Source organism: Prunus dulcis, chromosome 1 (genome assembly GCF_902201215.1).
Source record: "Prunus dulcis chromosome 1, ALMONDv2, whole genome shotgun sequence".
In the NCBI taxonomy this organism is placed as follows: domain Eukaryota; kingdom Viridiplantae; phylum Streptophyta; class Magnoliopsida; order Rosales; family Rosaceae; genus Prunus; species Prunus dulcis.
The window spans coordinates 29788264-29807489 of record NC_047650.1 but is presented as its reverse complement, the minus strand read 5'-3'; the positions used below and the strand labels follow the sequence as shown (position 1 = coordinate 29807489).

Below are 19226 nucleotides of genomic sequence, written 5' to 3'. Positions count from 1 at the left end.
CGCTCACTGTGTCGAGTTTTGGACTAGATCTTATTGGACTGACTGGACCCTAACATTATATTATAGACACCGGCTGCTTTCGTAATTTTGTTTTTTATTTTTCATTTTTTGTTTTATTTTTCCATCAGTGGTCCAAGAGATTGTAGTCACCTCCAATAGTTTAAAAAAGTTTTTGAAAAGGAGTGCAAGAGTGAGTGAATCATTGAATTTACATCCAACGGTGAGTGACTACAAATCTCTTGGACCCCTATATTCTAAGAAATCAGGACTGATTTTTCTATATCCAATTCCAAACATGAGCTGCATATAAAATGAATTCATGTACAGTGAAATCCAACAACTGTGTGGTTCATGCCATGATTCTCAGAAATAATATTAGTTATAATTGATGACGCCGAAAATGCAGCTTTGCTAATGACTATTGTCACCAGTGGCAGGTCCAGGATTTGAAATTCAATTGGGCGAAACTCACATTAAAAACTCGAGCTTATGAGTGAATCTCATTAATAAACATAAAAATATACACCTAGTAGGGAGACATAATGTGACAGGACCCGATCCCAATTCCACTTTGGAATTCGAGCCAAGTCCTGTGTGTGTCCGACACCTGGCGAATGTCGGGCACAAATGACCTTTTTACCCTTCTCGTTCCAAGTACGATTAAAACTTTCCTTAGACTTCTGCCGAAAATTCGGCAGAGTCTCCTCTATAATTTGTCCATACCCAAAAGTTTCCACCTGTTAAACAAGTAAATAACTTTCCACCAACTGCCAGAATAAAACAACCAAGCATTCACCAGTTCAGGTTTCCCACAAAAACTAGATATCAGAGCATTTTCTAATAATTTACAAGATTTCAAGAACTTTTACAACAAAATCCTACGTTTCTTGGTCACGCAGGAGCTAGGAGTTGCTCGTGGTGGATTCCTTCGCACTTCTACGGCCTGGGGGCGAAAAACAAGTTTGAAAGTGTGAGTGGACAAAAATAATGTTCTTAAAAACAATTTATAACATAGTAACCCCCATTAACGAATAAATAGGTAAGTAAATCCATAATTCGACCGTAATAAAAAACAAGGCCTTTATATAAAACATAGATATGTCTACGTATCGATACAGATATAGCACATGCACGAATATCAAGAGAACTAGTATAAGATGACTGAAAACAATAATTTTATAAAAGCACTGAAATTCCTTTAAAACTACCACATATATGTACCCCTATAAAGTCCGTCAAATCCCCTGGCAGGTCTCGGCGACACACAGTCTATACGAGCCGCAAGCTGGCAGGATTCAGGGGACTATAGTCAGCCTGATCCGCTGGCAGGTCTCGATGACACCAAGTCGACTCGAGCCGCTCTGGCAGGATTCATGGGACTGTAGTCAGCCTGATCCGCAATCCTGGCAGGTCTCGGGGACACGAAGTCAGCCGAGCCGCAAATCCTGGCAGGTCTCGGGACACGAAGTCTGCCGAGCCGCAAATCCTGGCACTCACGGTCCGAGCGTCCCTGAAAGTCGTGAGGCAATGTCAAGTGCACTGACAGAACTGTAAATAGATTGGATGTCTGTAGACATCGGTCCATCTAAGGATAATCACCAAAACGGGTACATGGTGGTTTTAAAATAAAGTACTTAAGAAAGTATGATAAATAACTGCAATTTGAAATTATGCTGGTATCTTATCTAATAGAAGCCTCAACTCTGTTTTCTACAGCTTTTTAGCATGTGTAACTAAGCAGCATGAAATTATAGAAATGTTACTGCACAATCTTGCTCGGAAAACATGCAATAAAACTTATTCAAGATCAAATATAAAATTTATTTATAAAAAATCGTTTAGAAAAGAAAAGTCCACCCACTGCTGGTCCGAGCTAGCTGGACCTTTTGAAGGTCCCTCCTTTGGGTCGGTCGGGCCTCTGGTGCCTGATTAACCATGAATAATAAATTAATAAAACTGCTCAATAAAAGAATTTAATTAAAAACCCTGACCTCCGACTCTTAGAAATGCGTGCACTCATTTTCAAGTCAATCATATGCCCACTTTAGCTTTTCAGACACTTAGAACGGCCTTAAAAGATCCGAAGCTGTACTAAGCGATAAACTGTCAGACCGGCCGATCCAGAACTCCGTGTGGTCCACGATCTCCGATGGTCAATCTGGGATTCTCTAAAGGTTCCTCACAGAGAAAGACCCATGTTTCGCGAGTTTGGTCCGAAACGGACGGTCGAATTAGCTAAAATCGCGTTATCGCTTAAAATCCAAACACTAGCCCCATGGTTCGCGATTTCGGAGTATCCGGGACCCCGATTCGCAATCCGTTGAATCCTACACGATTCTGAAATCATGTAGAACGACATATCCAAAGTTGAGTGCGATCCAACGGCTTGACGATACTGCACCCAGCAATCGCGCAATATGGAAAATCCGTTCGGGGCTCAAACGGACTCCAAATTGAGATCCGTGAAATCCTATGCGCTCGTGACAACACAAGGATCGCAAAACTACATAGAGTCACTTCACTACCCTCACCCACGCGCTGCCACACGTGCTGGCAGTTTGGGTGTCCAAAGCGATAACGGTTCGCCGGAAAAACTCAAAACCGAGACTCCAAACTCCTATCCTAGGTAAAACACCCCATTTGGAGTCACTTTTGTTCTTGAACATACCCCAAAAAGTGACCGAAAATGGCCGATCACGGCGGCTGAAGTTCGGCCAATTTTCAATTCTAAAATTGAGTGTTCTACAGCTCAAATCGATCAAAACCCAGCCAACCATCAGTTAGAGCACGAAAAATAGATGAGAATCCATACCTTACTCGAACGATTTGGTTGAGAATTGTGGGAGAACGAGAGGAGAGAGGTTCGAGTGAAAACCGGTCGGAAATCTCCAGTTTTCGGCCAGTTCCGGGCGGCCCAAGGACGGCGACTGGTCGGGGAAGGACGGCGGGGCCGAGGCGGAGCTGATGGTACCAACGCCGTAGATCGGCGTGCCCTGTGATGGCCGCTGTCTCAATCGGAAGGAGGGAGGGCGCACGGCGTCGCGCGCGGGAGAGAGAGAGAGAAGAGAGAGAAAGCTGAGGGGAAGAGAGAGAGAGAGAAGAGATAAAAATCTGACTTTTTCTAAATTACCGTTTTGCCCTTCGCGGTATTTTGACCGTATTTTCTTCGTTACAACTCCGATTCGAGTCTACTCCGTGTCTGCGGACTCGTTTCGTCGTGCTCTACGAAACGGCATAAGTGGAATTTCCAAATTCCTTCTCGGTCAAAAAGTCAACTTTTTTCCTATTAAATAATGCGAGGGCAAAATCGTCTTTTTACTAGAATAAATTAATACTAATTTTTAGATATTTTGTTTTGGGTTATTACATAATGAGTCTTACCTTCAAATGCATTTCTATGCATAAATAAAAGTATAGCGAAAAAAAAAAATTTATTCTTTTTCTTTAAAAAAAAAAAATCCAAAAAATTCTTTATTTTCTTGGGATTCGAATTATGATCTGACATAACAAAAGACAACCTATTTAATCCAACATCCCAACAAAAAAAAAAAATTCAAATAAATTCTCATAATAACATCAATGCCTTTAATCAAACATTAACATACCAACAACAAATCAAAACATCTCAATAATACCAATATCAAATCAAACATCTCAACAAAATTTCAAAAATCAAAGACCTAATTAATAATCAACAAAGTCAGCAAATTATAATTCATTCTTAAGTAAACTCTAGAATATATTAGAACACATAACTTCTAACCTATTTAAGACGAACCTTAGCCGCACTCTGATCCCATTTCTCCTTGCTGACAACCAACCGCGAGGAAGCTAAAGGGGGGAGGTGGCCATTGCCCCTCCTCCCCTCCACCCATCTTCCCTTTCCTCTCCTCATCTCCCATTCGTTTTCTCTCATATTCTCCTTTCCTCTTATCCCATCTTCTCCTCCCCTTCCCCTCCCCAGATAGTCTGTTTGTTTCGTTTGGTTATTTTTGCAGTGTTCTAGGTGACTGGAGTCGTCTTTGTCTCCGCGGCGACGACAGTAGTGACGTTGGATTGTCTCTTCTTATGAGAGTTGTGATACCTGGTAGCTGATGTTTTGTCTCTATTTTAAAAGGTGGGGGCAGCAGCGATGCTGGTGGTAGTTGTTGGGATGTGGTGCTCTTCTCTACTATGCGCCGACCGAAGAACTATGCTTGGTCATAGGAGATTTTCTTTGTCAGGTTCTGAGTTGAAGTGGAGTGCTTCTCATGGGTTTTTTTACTGTTGTTTCTATGTTCGTCCTCCGTATTCTCTCCTGGTCTTTGCTATGTTATAACTTACAGTTTGTATGGGTGTCAAAGGACTATAATTTTGCTCATAGAATGCTTCTTTTGACAATTGGGATGTTTTGCGGTCCTCTCATGTGGGTTTACTATTTGGGTTTTCTACGGTTTTCTTATGTGGGTATACTGTGTTGGTCTCTAGTTGCGGTTCTCGTCGGAGGTTTTTGTGTTAGGTTTTGTTTTTGACTTGTTTTTATTGTAATGGTCCAAAGTAACATGAATTGGACTCTCCTGTTAGTTCATGATATGTGTAGTACTCTTTCCTCCCATATGATTCCTGTCTTAGGAAGGTTTTAACGAGGCCACTGTATCATGTCGTTCTTTGTACGTTTGTGGTTTTATGAATAAATTCTCCTTCTTTAAAAATAAAAAAAATAAAAAACTTTTAACCTATTTAGAATATATTAAATTCAATGTTGTCATATACGAAATCTTAAAATTTAAGGGTAGGAAATTAAAGAAAAGATAATTAAAGAGGAGAAATTTTAGGTTATGCATACATTACATATGGCTTACTTTTTGGGTGAGCATTGGCTTGTATGTTTCACATAAGTTGGCCTATTCTATATGGGTATTTTTTATTTTTGAAAACTTTGGGGTAGGCAGCAGCCTACCTTACCCTAAGTGTTGGGCCGCCCCTGAGTTGTTACCATACATATAATAATATTCATCGTCCCAGTGGGAGGGTGGGACTAAATAGTTTTGTCAAGTCAAATAGGAAATTGTGTATGAATCACCTGTACTAGGTCCCAACAAAAATAAAATGGTGTGAGACTCAAGTCTATTTCCCCATTAACAAAGAATGGAAAAGAAGAAGAAAAAAGGTATTCAACTCTCCGCCCAGACTAGTGAAAGTAACGCTTATGATAACAATAGGTGCATTTCATCAGTTATATTCTGAAAAGTTGTTAAAGGTTGGTGGTGGTGGTGGTGAGAACCTTTCTGGGTAATTTAAGGACGTTGAATACTATTTGAGAAACTAATGGGTGGTGGCGTGGGTCGTCTCTTCCTTGTCATTGCGTCAAAATGTTGTTTTTAACAAGGAAAAAGTCAGGAAATTCACGAGAAAAGCGACATAACTCTGACTCGGACTCGGACTCTGAGAAGAGGGCATCTCTCGAGATGTCTACAGTGCATTTACAACAAACCAATAATTACAGCAAATTAATATGCATTTATTATTATTATATAATTAATATAATTGTTTTTTTTTTTCTCAACTGATCAATAATGTTGTATTATATAATGAGTTGAGTGAAGTGAGTTTGTTGCGGTGTGCATTGCATTTTGCATATATCCCATCCCAAGTTGTGAAACTGCGTGTCTTGTCTGAGTGTCTCTCATGGCTCAAACGACTCCAAATCATACACAGACTGTTTCTGGGTGGGCAGCTCACGATTCCTCCGGCAAGATCACCCCTTTCATCTTCAAACGAAGGTACCTATTAATATTATGAGCTTTTTGGTTTTAATTTATATTCGTTGTCTTTTTAATCTTGGCCGGATAAACTTTAACTCTATATATATGCTCTCAGAGAAAATGGGATCAACGATGTGACCATAGAGATCTTGTACTGTGGAATATGCCACACAGATCTCCACCATGTTAGGAATGACTGGGGCATTACCATGTATCCAGTAGTCCCCGGGTACGTAATCTCTCTCCCTCTCTCTTCGTGACTTCGTCTGTCTCAGCCGAGAGAGATTCACCGTTTGTATGCTATGCCAGGCATGAGATTACAGGGGTGATTACGAAAGTTGGAAGCAACGTGAAGGAATTCAAGGTAGGAGATAGAGTGGGGGTGGGATGCTTGGCAGCGACATGTTTGGAGTGTGACTTCTGTAAAGACTCCCAAGAGAACTACTGCGATCAGGTCCAGTTCACCTACAATGGCATCTTCTGGGATGGTAGTATCACCTACGGTGGTTACTCCAAAATGCTTGTCGCAGATCATAGGTACGTCCGAATCTAATCTACCCTTAATCCCACCCACGGACGGAGCTAGAATTTTAAAGTTAGAGGGGCCAAAGTAAAAAATACAAGTATATAAAATATCTAAGTATTCAATAATTACATGTTTAAAGTAAAATATTTCTATTTTAGTTATGTCTAATTTGTTTTAGAGGGAACTTTAACTTAAATTATAAGTAGTTTATTACAAATTCTATATGTTATATATAATATAATAGAGAAAGAGATAAAAATTTGGGCCACTCTAGATCTAGGAGTGGCTCCGCCACTATCCCACCCCATCTAATTGTAATTAATTAAGGGAGGAGACCAAAGTAAATTACCATAATTATTATCTTAATTGTCTCTACTCTTTATGTATCTTCAAACCTACAAGTTCTACAACTACTATGTCCATATCTTTAAGCCTTGCATTCATATGTGCCTCACAAATTAGGTGGTGGAATTAATTAAACACCCCCACTTCCTCCTTGGCAGAGTCCTCTGGTCCTTCTTTCCTTCCACTACACACAAGTTGTACTTGTGGGGTAATATGATCCTTTTGGTTTTGTCTCGTGTGGTTGCTTTGCTTGCCCCGCATATCACCATGTTTAGGAGAAAGTGAATGATAGCCCACCGTGCACTTAGCAAAGCATAATTAAGGGTTGGTTTGGGAGTAATTTTGGATAAGTCAAAATCACTTTTGGGAAGAAATGAATATTTCCCACATGCTTTTCTAAAAAACCACCAACCCATAAAGTCACTTAATGTAATTCACCATAAAAATAATTATTGGCATCTTTAGAACCCCTAGCCCTAAATTTTTTAAAATAAAATATCTCGTGTGATTATTAGTTTAAGCTACGATGAGTTTGAATTAATATATATTGTGGTTAAGTTAAGAATAATGTGAGATGCCATTGGATTGGATGAAGGTACGTGGTGCACATACCAGCGAACCTGCCATTGGATGCAACAGCACCGCTATTGTGCGCTGGGGTGACTGTGTTCAGCCCCATGAAAGACCACAATCTACACCAAGCACCAGGGAAGAAGATAGGGGTCGTCGGTCTGGGAGGTCTTGGACACGTGGCAGTCAAATTCGGGAAAGCCTTTGGTCATCATGTAACCGTCATCAGCACTTCTCCGTCCAAAGAGAAGGAGGCTAAAGAGCGTTTGGGTGCTGACGACTTCCTAGTCAGCAGTGATGCACAACAACTTAAGGTTTATATTTATATTTATATTTTTTTTTTCTTCGTCGTCTTTTTTTCTTTTACTGCCGGTGTAAATTAAATTGAATTAAATTAAGTTGATGCTGCTGATGATGATGACAGAAAGGCATGAGGACGCTTGACTTCATATTAAATACGGTGTCAGCTAAGCACTCTCTTGGGCCCCTCTTAGAATTGCTCAAAGTGAATGGAACTATGGTGGTTGTGGGTGCACCAGACCAGCCCTTTGAATTGCCTTCCTTCCCTATGATATTTGGTAATTAAAAACACCATCAATCTCATAGACTCTCTTCATTTCCAACCTAAATTAAAAATATAAAAAAAGTAAAATTTAAGTAGGAATAGCAACATATATACATTCTCTCAATGGAAAATGGTGGGCTTGGAATTAATGGTGTGAACAATATTATCAATGGACAGGCAAGAGGGCAGTGAAGGGCAGCGTGATAGGAGGAATGAGAGACACAAAGGAGATGATGGAACTCTGCGGGAAGCATAACATAACGTGTGACATTGAGGTTACAACACCAGACAAACTCGACGAGGCCTTGGACCGTGTTGCGAAAAATGATGTTCGGTATCGATTTGTCATTGACATTGCTGCTGGATTACCTTCCAATCTTTAGAAATAATCGTGTCAAAAATTTGTATGCAATATAATGTGATGTCATTGATTGTTTACATTTAGTATTGTTGTTGAACAAGTTATATGTCATGGGAGGAAATTGCATGCAAATTGCAATGGGAGATTTTGCAGGAAGCACTGTGCGGTGGAAAGTATGTGACATTTGAATTAATAAATGAATCGGTTTGGTCTTTGTTGTTAATTAAGTTGGAACTTGGTCAAGCTCAAGGTAGTTGTTGGATAAACTTTCGGACTCACGGTTGTGTTCAGATTTCAAACTTCACACTTTTCAGCGGTCGTACGTTGAATAAGTCAAATCCAATATCTTATTATCATATGTTGTTTGTGTGTGATATTGTTAAGTCTTGAGTGTGGCGTTGATGTAGGAGTAGGTGTAGGAACTTCTCTCTGTCTATGTTTCTTTCTTGATTTACATTTAAAAGAGAGCAAATCATAAACAATTGGGCTTCATATTTTGCACTCTCCTCCTCCTCCTAACGGACCCAACCCTAAATGACGACAAGACTGTAGGACGGCAGGCTTGTAGCAGTTTTGCTATAACCAATTGGGCTAAGGGCCCCAAATATGAAAAATAAAAAACGATTCCAAGGACTTCTATTGGGAATTCATGTTCATCAAACTATATATTTTCTTTTCCTTTTTATGAAATAAATCACCTGGGGTTTTTGTTTTTGTTTTTGTTTTTCTTCTTTTCGTTCTGTCATAAAATTAAATTGGGTAAAGAAGCAATCATCATATTGGCATCCCAAATTCTAAGTACCATTAACAAAAAATAAACAAGTAGAGGAATATATCTAAGCAGAGAATCCGAATCCATTAAACATACGTATAATTAGAACAAAGATATACTAACTGCAAATAGGAATATGCTTTTCTATTCTTTCATTTAGAATTATATTAATCTCATAGTTTGCCCACAGAGCATAATTATGCCATGCGTGTTCATGAGAATACTGATCACTCACGTCATTATGTAGTGTTTGCGAAATACAAAATGAAATTAATCCCTCAGCTCTTTGATTCAAAGACTACTATACATATAAATATACAAGGTTCCTTAGTTTGTCTTGTCAGCAGCAAACTCGTTCCATTCCATGGTTCTGATTGCTATGGCATATTCCAGGTGTATATATTCCATCTTCTACTTGTACTCTATTATACATTACATCTGTCAGGTCAGGACTCAGGATCACTGGATCAGGTCATACGTATGCATGATTAATCTTTAATGTACAGTTTAATCATTTGAATCACTCTTGTACGGCTCATTATAGCCCAGTTATGAATCGTAATTTGTTTCATGCATACATATATTATAGGCTTATAGCTAGCTAAGCTAGGGTATTATAATTATCCATTACTGTTATGATTAGCTCGATGAAAACATAACACTGAAAGTAAAGAGATCAATAATTAATTCAGTACAGTCCTTCATGTAATTATCTTTTGAGCCAGTCATGCTTGGTTTAGGGTTTGTTTAATTACGTGTGCAAGCTTACTTCTCTTTCTAGGCGCCCCCGCCCCCGTCCCCCCCCCCCCCCGCTACGCTTATTATCGCCCACATTTTTAACAAAAGACGGGCTACGTTATGGTGTTTGTGCTTGACTTTACAATTAATTTTAAACACAGTACTGTTTAATTAATAGTCTTATTACGTTCTTTGTTTGAATCGAATTAGTACGGTTTATAATTAATCTTTAGCCATAAATAAAGTACTAATTAGTAATTATGACTTAGTAAGGTATGACAATGACTTACATTAAAGATAAGTGATTGAAAAAAGCTTAGCTGTCGCTGGATCATTACTCAACCAAGTCTTGTAATTTTGGGCGCTATATTTTCATGTCTGATTTGCTCAGACGTGTGATTGTTACATTGAAATGTATTTGGTCTTTTAGAGCTATTAGTGGAGATAGAAGTTGTGTGATGTCGTCAATGTATCCTATGCCTTGATTAACCCTATGAGGTTGCTGTGAATCCATCTTTGTATTAACCTTTTATGGATATTTTGTAGTCAATTATTGAATATAATTATCGCTAATTATGCCACAGCACAGGATCCCCCATTTTGTATATTTTATATTAATAATATAAAGGGCACTGTTTATGATAGATTTGATTCGAGTTTGAAAACATCGTCTTGCATGCCGGCCAATCATGGAAACATTATACCAAATGGATAACTGAATAATTTCGCTCCAATTGATCAAATTTTGTTTCGGACACCATCTCCCGGGATCATTCCGCGCCTTTTATAGACATGAAATGAAAACTGGTAAATATAGTAATCAATCATGATCGGACAATATCATCTGTTATCTTCCAATCTTCAAAATCATGTTTAGTGCGACTTAAAAACACGGTACCTAACAAAATTAGGAAAAGAGAGAAAACGAGAAGTAATCTTCTTAACGAAATTGAACAGTGGCTGCATGGCTTTGTCATTCATTCTGCGTTGCTTGCAAAATTATAGCAATTAATAATTTGTTTGGTGTCTCTAAAAACCCCGGACCTTGAAATCCTTACACGTATAGAAAGAGAGGGCACAGCGTGTGAGGCAGTCTAACGTGTCACAAAAGCCATCACGTCATTGAGGCGGTGCTTAGCCTATAACTGCCAACTGGGCGGGCTTACAGTTAGAATTAGATATCGGTTTCGTCCCCATCGATCTCTTCTCTTGCAGCAACCAAACTCTCTCTATATATAATATACGCCATCATATGCTCCCATTTCGTCTTTCCTTTTAAACCGTTTTGACTCTTGAGATCATAAACAACAAGAAGCAGCCGCAAACTCCTCTAAGACTATATATACATATAATTTATAAAACAACACCTTCCATCGATCTGCGAGTTTCCTTCTACTCATCCCATCCGCTCTTATTGTCATCATGTCTAAGATGAAGAAAATTTTGCGCACCAAGTTGAGATCTGCGTTTTCCAAGGCAGGTCAGTTCTGATCGTGCATCTCTATCTCTAATTAATTTCACAGTTTTATATTGCCCTATTTTTAATTTGTTATATGTTCTGATCACACCATGTATACTTTAATTCCAGGGTGCAGATCATCCGGAGGGAAAGGAGACCGTGTCGGTGGCAATAGCTTCTCTAACAAGCTAAGCGTGAACGAAGAATACTTGCAAGCTTTCAGAACAAAGTCGTACGTAGAAATGTGGGATAGAGTTCATGGACAGCTTCCAAGCACTGCTACTTCTTCTTCCTCGTCTCTTCCTCCTAATTCGTACATGGATCGCTCAGAATATTTGCTTGAACCGCGGCAGGATATTTTAAAGGACATAATTAGCGAGGAGGGCTTAAATCTCCATCATTTTCTCGCTGACTACTTTGAAGCGAGCTTAGACGCCTGCCATCTCTGCGACTTGCTCCTCCGCTCCCTCCATCAAACACGTTCCGAGTACCGAAAAATCAAGAAGCTCATCCTAAAACTAAGCCAAAGGGTACTTCTACTTGAGCAAGCACAAACACATAATCATGCTAACGATACTAATAATAACAACGAAGATGATGATGAACAACGGGAAGCTATTTTTGGAGATCTTACCACATTTGCCCTTGTCAAGAAGAATCCCTTGTCAATTATCAGCCCCGTGCAGTTCCGTGATATTCATGATACCCACTTGGCGTTGTTCAATAGGTTAACTTTAAAACACAAAAAGGTTCAGCGGACCATAAAGCGCAACAGAATTTGCAAGAAAGTTGGAGGGGTTGGTCTGGTGGTGTCACACAGTGCACTTTTGATTGCCTTGCTTGTGTTTGCAATCCACAGCATGATTGGGATTGTGGTGGCGCCAGCACTGATGGCTTGCTCGTTGGGTATGTGCGCCAAGAAAATGGAGTCGGCGCAGGATTGGTTGGAAGCAAGATTTCCAGATAGCAATTCAGAGCAACTCGATGTGGCGGCAAAAGGGATTTATATTTTGATCAACGATTTTGACACCATGAGTCGGATGGTGAGGAGGTTACATGACGAGGTGGAGCACCGCAAAGCTATTGCGGTTATGTGTGTCACTGCTGCCAGGAATGTGAAAAATGTCAACGGGTTTTCGGGGAACTGTGAAATATTCAAGGAGGTTGTGAGGGAATTTCATGCCACTGAGTCTGGGTTTGTGGACCAATTAGAGGAGCTTGAAGAACACATCTACTTGTGCTTGCTCACCATTAACAGATCCAGAAGGCTTGTCCTTGAAGAAATAGTGGCCACTACCTAATCAAATATTATAATGAGCACAATGACGTCGTATCGATCATCATATGCTTGTGGTTGTGAACTAGTCAAAGATGTTACGCAAATCAATGATACATATTCCATAGAACTATATATATACAAAAGAGCTAGCTAGCAAAATTGCTTCATCAACCAACTTTTCTTCAAACAACGTAAGTACTGTAATATAATTATAGTTTCAATATTATTTTTTCGAAATCAAAGGATTTTCTGTTTCTACTTTTGAAAAGAACAAATTACTCTGTCGGTTAATTAAATCTTCTTTCAATAAAATTACATTTTTTTGTTGTTGTTTCAAGAACTTTTAGACTTTGAACACGTGGTGTGGCCCTTGGAACTTGGATGCGACCTGTCGTACTCTGAAAACGAGATTCTTGTTGTCGTGTTCGTTGTTAGATGTCCATTCTGAAAATGAGAGGCCCAATCAATTTGTGTGGTTTAGAAGCCCAAAGGCATTTTGATTTCCAAAAAGAGAAAGTATTACAATAACAAAAGGATTCATATTACAGGAATATAAAAAAACTATATAAATTATAGTGAACGGTAAATATTTCTACAAGTTGAAGGAAGCTGCATCTTCAGCGCGCTTCTTATTGTACAGATTGATATATATATATATAGTTGTGGTTGGATCAAAATGCTTGGAATAATAGCCTTGATCAGTTCATGGGTTTTTGTCCCCCATCACAAATTCACAATCGTTGGGCCAGATTGCCCTAAACCACCACCTGATTTGATAATCCAAAAAATGTGGCGGGCTGCCTCTTTTAATTATAACAAAAAAGAAAGTATAATATAAGCACGCCTCTGCCGTTAACCCAGAACCGTAGAGCCACTTAATTTTATTAGCTTGGCTTATGAGAATTGCACTCTGCTGGAGAAAGTTTGGCTGAAGCTCCAACTGGAAGGCACAATGTTCTGAAAGAGTTGAGTTTCTCCATCCGTGGTGGTGATTCTGAAGGACAGAGATTGGCCATTGAGGTAGGCATTGGACTGCCAGTTTGCTCCCCAATTCCTTGACATTGCCATCCAACCAGTTTTTGAACCTTTGATGTATGCAGACTTAATAGATCCAGCTCCTCCTACATTGCTGATCAGAACAAGCTCGAAGTAGTCCCTCCCATTTATTGTGAACCTCACACCCCCATGCTTCTTGCATGGAACCCTGCACGCACACATGAATCCAAAATCCCATCAACATGCGCTTGACAGAAGAATGCGATTAGTTGGGAAAGCAAAACAATTTTGAAATTAATTTGAAGAAACTTTAATTAAATATAGTAACTACCTTTGGAACAAGACGGGGACGATGCCACCTCTGTAAATCCCAATCTTTTCCCAAGCAGGCTGAGCCATGTCAAAGTGCTGAAGGGGTGGGTTGCACCATCCTCCATTGTTGCTTGGAAGATCATAATTAGGAGGACAAAAGTTTGTTGCAGTGATTGTCACGGAAGCTCCTTTCTTGCACCATCTAGGATCTGTTTTATAATCGCATATGATCTTATAGCATTGCCCACATGAAGCCCCGTCGTTGAACAAGGCGGTACTTAAAGCAGCGGTCCTAGTCCCATACCCTGTCGAATATAGGTTACCGTACCCACAAGCTCCCCCTGCAGTGCACAAGCAAAGTGCTCAATGTTACAATTATTTCGAAACAAAATACAAAATCTAGCAATTTAAAGGGTAGAGACAAAGCGCCTAGTTAGGATTAAGATAGGTTAAGAGTTAGATGACGGGATAAGAAAGATTGAAAGAGCTACTTATAATTACCCATAGTTCCTGAGGCATCACTTCCTCCATAAAATGTGGCATGACCTTTAGTCCATCCAGATGCAGTAAATGCAGAAACATATGTAGAGAGACTGCATAATGATCCAAGCAAGATTGCTAATGCAAAAACGAGTTTGGCCATTATTCTTGCTTAGCTAAAAGCTCAATTGCCCAATGCACAAATGAGAATGAGAGAGAGAGAGCTGATAGGATTTGGTACTGTATTTACGTTGATTGGGATTTCCAAGCAAAGAAGTGGTTGTTTAAATAAGGGGAGGGCAGATGGATGATGGATGGATGGATGGATGGATGGATGGACTGAGTAATATGCAACAACCTCACATGGGACCTCTGCAGCCGGATTCAACGTAAATGATTCATTTTTCTGCATTATTAATTTAAATTGAATTATCTCTGCAAAAGTCTGAATGCTTCTGAGCCTACTCGGTCAATTATTCCCACGTTCTCTCCCACATCCACATGCTCTTCCCCAGCAGAAGAGCCGTGAATATATCAAAATCCAGAAATCCAAATTGTTGTCTCTTTTTTTATATATAGAGGATTTCACTTCAAAGGTGCAGGTTGTTGGTATTTGAAGATAAAATGACATATTTAATGTTTTTTGTAAGATGGGAATATTTATTTCAGGGTCGTATCACACAACTTCACATGCTACTTCCTTGACCTTATATGATACAGACATTGCCATTATTCTTCATGTGTTATGCACATGATGACACCTTTTTCACATTATTAGACATTAGATATACATTCTCATTTCTAATATAAACAATTTGGGACGAGATCAATCACCACCACCAGGGCCCCTCGTATTCTCAGATTTTCTAGCATTTATATTCTATCAACCTGATCGCCCGTAGTAGCAAATGATAACCATTTATTTTTCTTTCTTTTTTTGGAAATGAATTTGTTGTCTCTGATTATATATTCCAGTACATCTATTTTCGTTACATGCAGTTGCCATGTGATGTTGCACCGTCAAGCATTGTGACAGAGACTCCATCGACTTGAAATAATTTATTAAGGGACACAGCCAATTGGCCACTATTGATCACCGCTTCAAGAAAAATAGGAAGAGAGAATTGACAATCATATGAAAGTCCACCAACACCACAAGAAAGAAACCATAAAGTTTCTTTGCGCAATCTCAGGCGTTTGTACGGAATACAAAGGACATTATATATATAACAAATCAAAGGTAGTTTGAGTAAAAGATGGATACGAGTTCAAGTTGGTGCTTAAATGATTGAAGTCAATTCTTGCACATGACGATAACCCAACTCAGGCTATGAACTGATCAACTCTACATATTCTTATGTTCACACTAGAGACCCGACGCTGAGCAATGTGGCATCTCTCGGTGTTTAAGATTTCGCAATTTGGGATTTGGGATTTGTGGTTCGCATCAAGGGCTAAATGATACGCAACGAACAAATGTTAACATCTGACAAAACCAATAGTGCTTAGCCTCAAATTTAACATAGTAAATGATAGCATTTGAGAATATAGTTGCGATGAGAACTCTAATGAAAACAACAAATCACTATCGATATACATAATCCACAAACGAAACAAGTACACTGTCTCTTCACCAGTTTAACAGGAAATATACCAAAATAATGGAGTACTTATCATACCAGCAATAAGAATTCCACCATTTAAGTATGCAGTAACTCGTGATGGAAATTTAAGTACTGGACTGGAGAGGCATTAAAAGGAGACACAAGAAAATTTCAAAGAGAAGCACAATTTGCATTAAAAATCATCGTCGTCATCCTCTGTAATATGGTTGGCAAGCTCTTGCTCTTGTTGCTGCCGCTCTCTCCTCTCAGCGCTTTCTTTCTCCTTGTGTGGATTTGGAGGAAACCGTAAGGCCCGAACTGCTTCATTGTGCATGTTAAGACAAAAGGCAATCCTGGAGTTGAAAGCAGCCTGAGGCTCATTAGTAGAGTAAATATCTCCGGTCTCCTTTGATACCATCCACCCATTTGAATGATCCAATGAGGCCTCAATGGCGCCATCACGGATAGCCTTGGCCACGATGCTTTCAGCATCGGCAATAGGGTTTGTAGAAATCAATCTTAACTTCTCAGCAACATCAGCAAGCGAGATGCGGGAATAAGAGATGCTAATATTCCGTAATCCAGTCCTGATGACATTATGTCGCAACCGAACAATTAAATTGTGGGTTTGGTCCTTGCTGAATGTGGCAGCAAACTTTTCTGCAACATTTCTGAATAGTGCTAAATCACCAATCCGAACAGCCTGAAATGTCACCAATTTAAACAAGAGAAAATCAGTATAAATCAGTTATTAATTAGGCAAGATGTTGAAAAGTCCAGAGGGACGATTCTCTGATATTATGGACTCACATTTGTTAGTTCAAAGTAAGGCCTCAAAGCTTTTTCCATTCCTCTCTGCACAAAGAGGATCCTCTCTGGTATTTCACCAAGAAGCAAACGGACCAAGACAGCCCATTTGTTACATTGAATTCGGAAACCTTGAGCTGCAAAAGGGGCTTTTCTAGCAGCCTGCAAGAGAGACTCTTTTGCATCTGTATACTCCAATTGAATTGTCCGAATCTTTCCAAGGTAGAAGAGATAACGACAGAACTGCATGTAAAACATTTGGACTCAGAAATTTGCAATTTAGTCAGTCTAAAAACAATGCCCACTTCAGGTATCAGAGGAATGAAAGTAATCACAAAACAAATGGTGATGGCTGTATTGAACATTCTAGAAATATAAAAGCATACAATACGGCACATAGCATTGGGAAGCTGGTGAAATGCAGGACCTGATAGTTGAGTCTGACTCAGAAATTCACAATCCAGTCACTGTAAAAACAGTGCTCACTTCGGGTAACAGACTGGTGAAATTAAAAAGAAAACAAACAACTAATGCACACCATAGAGGACATAGCACCTGCAAACTGTAGCAATGTAGGACTTAACTGTTGAGTCTTGAAAAAATATAACCAAAACAAGCCATAGGAACCACAACAAGTGGAGGCAAAATTTCGAGGACAACAGCAAGCTTATACGTACAGCTGAGTTCAAAAGGAACGCAAAGCTCTAATGGAAAAGAAATGGCTAACTCCTGACACACCATCTTTAATATCATTTGCTGAGAGATTGACATACCTGCTGGTTTGAATGTGCTTCAAATCGCGGTGCCTTGGACCTTAGCTTCTCTGCCTGGTCGTATAGGTTGTAATGGAGATAATTTCGAAGTAACAGGTTGAGAAGAGTTTCCTGCATAACATTATCATACAGCTTTGAGCTTTCACATCCAAAGACAAAACAACCTAGAATACAGTTTGGACACTCACCTGACCCAACTCATCATGACGCAATGTGGCAACGCGATGCAAGGCAAGGAGATTGCTGAAAAACAGAGTGCAAAGAGATTAAAGCAGATACGATTCAGCTACCAATTTCCTCGGGTGTCCACTCATGCCATAGGTTTAAACGTAAACAAGTATCTGCCTAAGAAATACATAGACAATGCACATGAACGCATATATAGAGAGAGGGGGAGACAGGGAAAGAGAGCAGTAAAAGGTTGCAATAAAAAAGAGACATATTGGGTTAATTAATAGCTTACCCTCGAATTTCGGCAAGACTTCCAGTAAGCTCATAGCTATATGAGTAATAGAAGTACAATCTGGATGCTAGAACATCAACGGTTCTTCTATTGAAATTCTTAAGTCGAGCAATACTAGCTGAGGAACAGGCTTTAGCCTAAAAAAAAAGGGACCGAGGAAAAAGAAAAGAAAATTTACAAAACTGGGACAACTATACAGAGAAGGGAGAAGTGGAAAAAAACAAACAAACAAAGCAAAGCAGAGTGATGGACTCAACCTCATCGTATCTTTTCTGATCAATCAGAAAAAGTATCACAAGCAAGTAACAGTAGATCTCAAGCTCAGGCAATATGTGCTTTGCCGGAGCTTGAACAGCAGAAGTTGCGGCATCATCATTATCAACTTCCATGCCATGCCTATCGTCCTACACAAATAGATGTGAATGTGAAGGAGCATGCGATGTAACAAAACAATTTGCACAAATTCAAACAAGATAAGTGATTGAAATTAAAGTAAAAGGCAATATTATTTGATTATTCATTTATACACCTTAGGAAGGTAGGCAGCCAATCGTGCGTGAGCTTCGGAACCAGGAAGAAGAGCGTAATCGAGAAATGCAGAGAGCAAGGGGGCCGTGAGCTTGCGCCTCAGCTGAATCGTAAGGCGAACAGCACGAGCTATTCTGCGAACCTCTTTGGTGTAGGAAGCGGCCTCAATAAACGATGCCCCCTCCTTCAAATCTTTGGTGTAAAGCCAGACGCAAATTCACAATTTCACATAGAAATGTAAATAAATAAATAAAAGAGTATATAAATGAGCAATCGAAACCCTAAAATTAGAACAAAATCTGAGATTGAGACTCAGACTCAGAGTTTGGTGCTCACGCTGCAAAATGGATGCTGAGTCGGAAGGTAGAGGGGCTTGAGGAAGAGCTTCCTCATCTTTCATCTCCACGTCCTGAGTCATCTTCTTTCCTCACTAACATCTACCAACCAGAATTCGCTGCTTCTGCGTCTGCTGCTTTTCTTTGTCGCACTCACTCTTTTCTATTAAGTTTTCTTTCTCTTCAAGTCATATTTCAGTCTTCACTTGAGAGGAACCAAAATTAAATATCACTAAATAAAAGAACGAAAAGAAAAAAAAAAGCAGAGCAGCTTGCACCTGTTTTTAATGCAGGCAGACTCGCCATCTGGGCTTCTCGATGGACGTTGCCTCATCGTAAAGCAGAACATGGTCTTAACAGCAAACGTTGAAGCCCAGAACCACCCAGCGAACCCTGGGCCAAGCTACAAGATCCCATTTGGTGCTATTGATTTTGATGGCGAAACCCAAAATTTTCAATTCAACCAACCATTGCAAGACCTTCCAATAACATTATAATTATATTGTATTTACTTGCAAAGTGAAATTTTGAAAGTGTTTTTTTTCTCTTTCCAATTAGCGACAATTGTA

At 39.5% G+C, this 19226-nt stretch overlaps 4 protein-coding genes across 5 annotated transcripts; 2 read left to right on the top strand and 2 right to left on the bottom strand.

Annotated features, from left to right (window-relative positions):
• The first annotated feature begins 5580 nt into the window (after positions 1–5580).
• On the top strand, positions 5581–8373 carry LOC117616420 (probable cinnamyl alcohol dehydrogenase 6). Its single transcript, XM_034345737.1, has 6 exons — positions 5581–5762; positions 5860–5973; positions 6054–6281; positions 7211–7499; positions 7610–7763; positions 7928–8373. Exons 1-6 carry the CDS (start codon positions 5668–5670, stop codon positions 8131–8133), a joined length of 1086 nt encoding a protein of 361 aa, XP_034201628.1. The 5' UTR covers positions 5581–5667; the 3' UTR covers positions 8134–8373.
• Positions 8374–10803: 2430 nt separating this feature from the next.
• LOC117614799 (UPF0496 protein At1g20180) lies at positions 10804–12601 on the top strand. Its single transcript, XM_034343705.1, has 2 exons — positions 10804–11101; positions 11210–12601. Exons 1-2 carry the CDS (start codon positions 11044–11046, stop codon positions 12379–12381), a joined length of 1230 nt encoding a protein of 409 aa, XP_034199596.1. The 5' UTR covers positions 10804–11043; the 3' UTR covers positions 12382–12601.
• A 283-nt stretch (positions 12602–12884) lies between these two features.
• On the bottom strand, positions 12885–14433 carry LOC117629774 (expansin-A11). The gene is made up of 3 exons (XM_034362379.1): positions 14169–14433; positions 13687–14008; positions 12885–13563 (listed from the first exon to the last, which is right to left on the bottom strand). The coding sequence occupies exons 1-3, from the start codon at positions 14308–14310 to the stop codon at positions 13254–13256; spliced, it is 774 nt and encodes a 257-aa protein (XP_034218270.1). The 5' UTR covers positions 14311–14433; the 3' UTR covers positions 12885–13253.
• A 1278-nt stretch (positions 14434–15711) lies between these two features.
• LOC117614721 (probable 26S proteasome non-ATPase regulatory subunit 3) lies at positions 15712–19072 on the bottom strand. 2 transcript variants are annotated; one of them, XM_034343619.1, is made up of 9 exons: positions 18936–19072; positions 18659–18857; positions 18324–18514; positions 18052–18198; positions 17795–17931; positions 17520–17574; positions 17332–17442; positions 16562–16801; positions 15712–16454 (listed from the first exon to the last, which is right to left on the bottom strand). In XM_034343619.1, exons 2-9 carry the CDS (start codon positions 18738–18740, stop codon positions 15945–15947), a joined length of 1473 nt encoding a protein of 490 aa, XP_034199510.1. In that variant the 5' UTR covers positions 18741–18857; positions 18936–19072; the 3' UTR covers positions 15712–15944. The 2 variants fall into 2 exon arrangements, with proteins under 2 accessions (XP_034199510.1, XP_034199509.1); XM_034343618.1 differs by lacking the exon at positions 18936–19072 and having other exon boundaries at positions 18659–18902.
• Between the last annotated feature and the right edge of the window lie 154 nt (positions 19073–19226).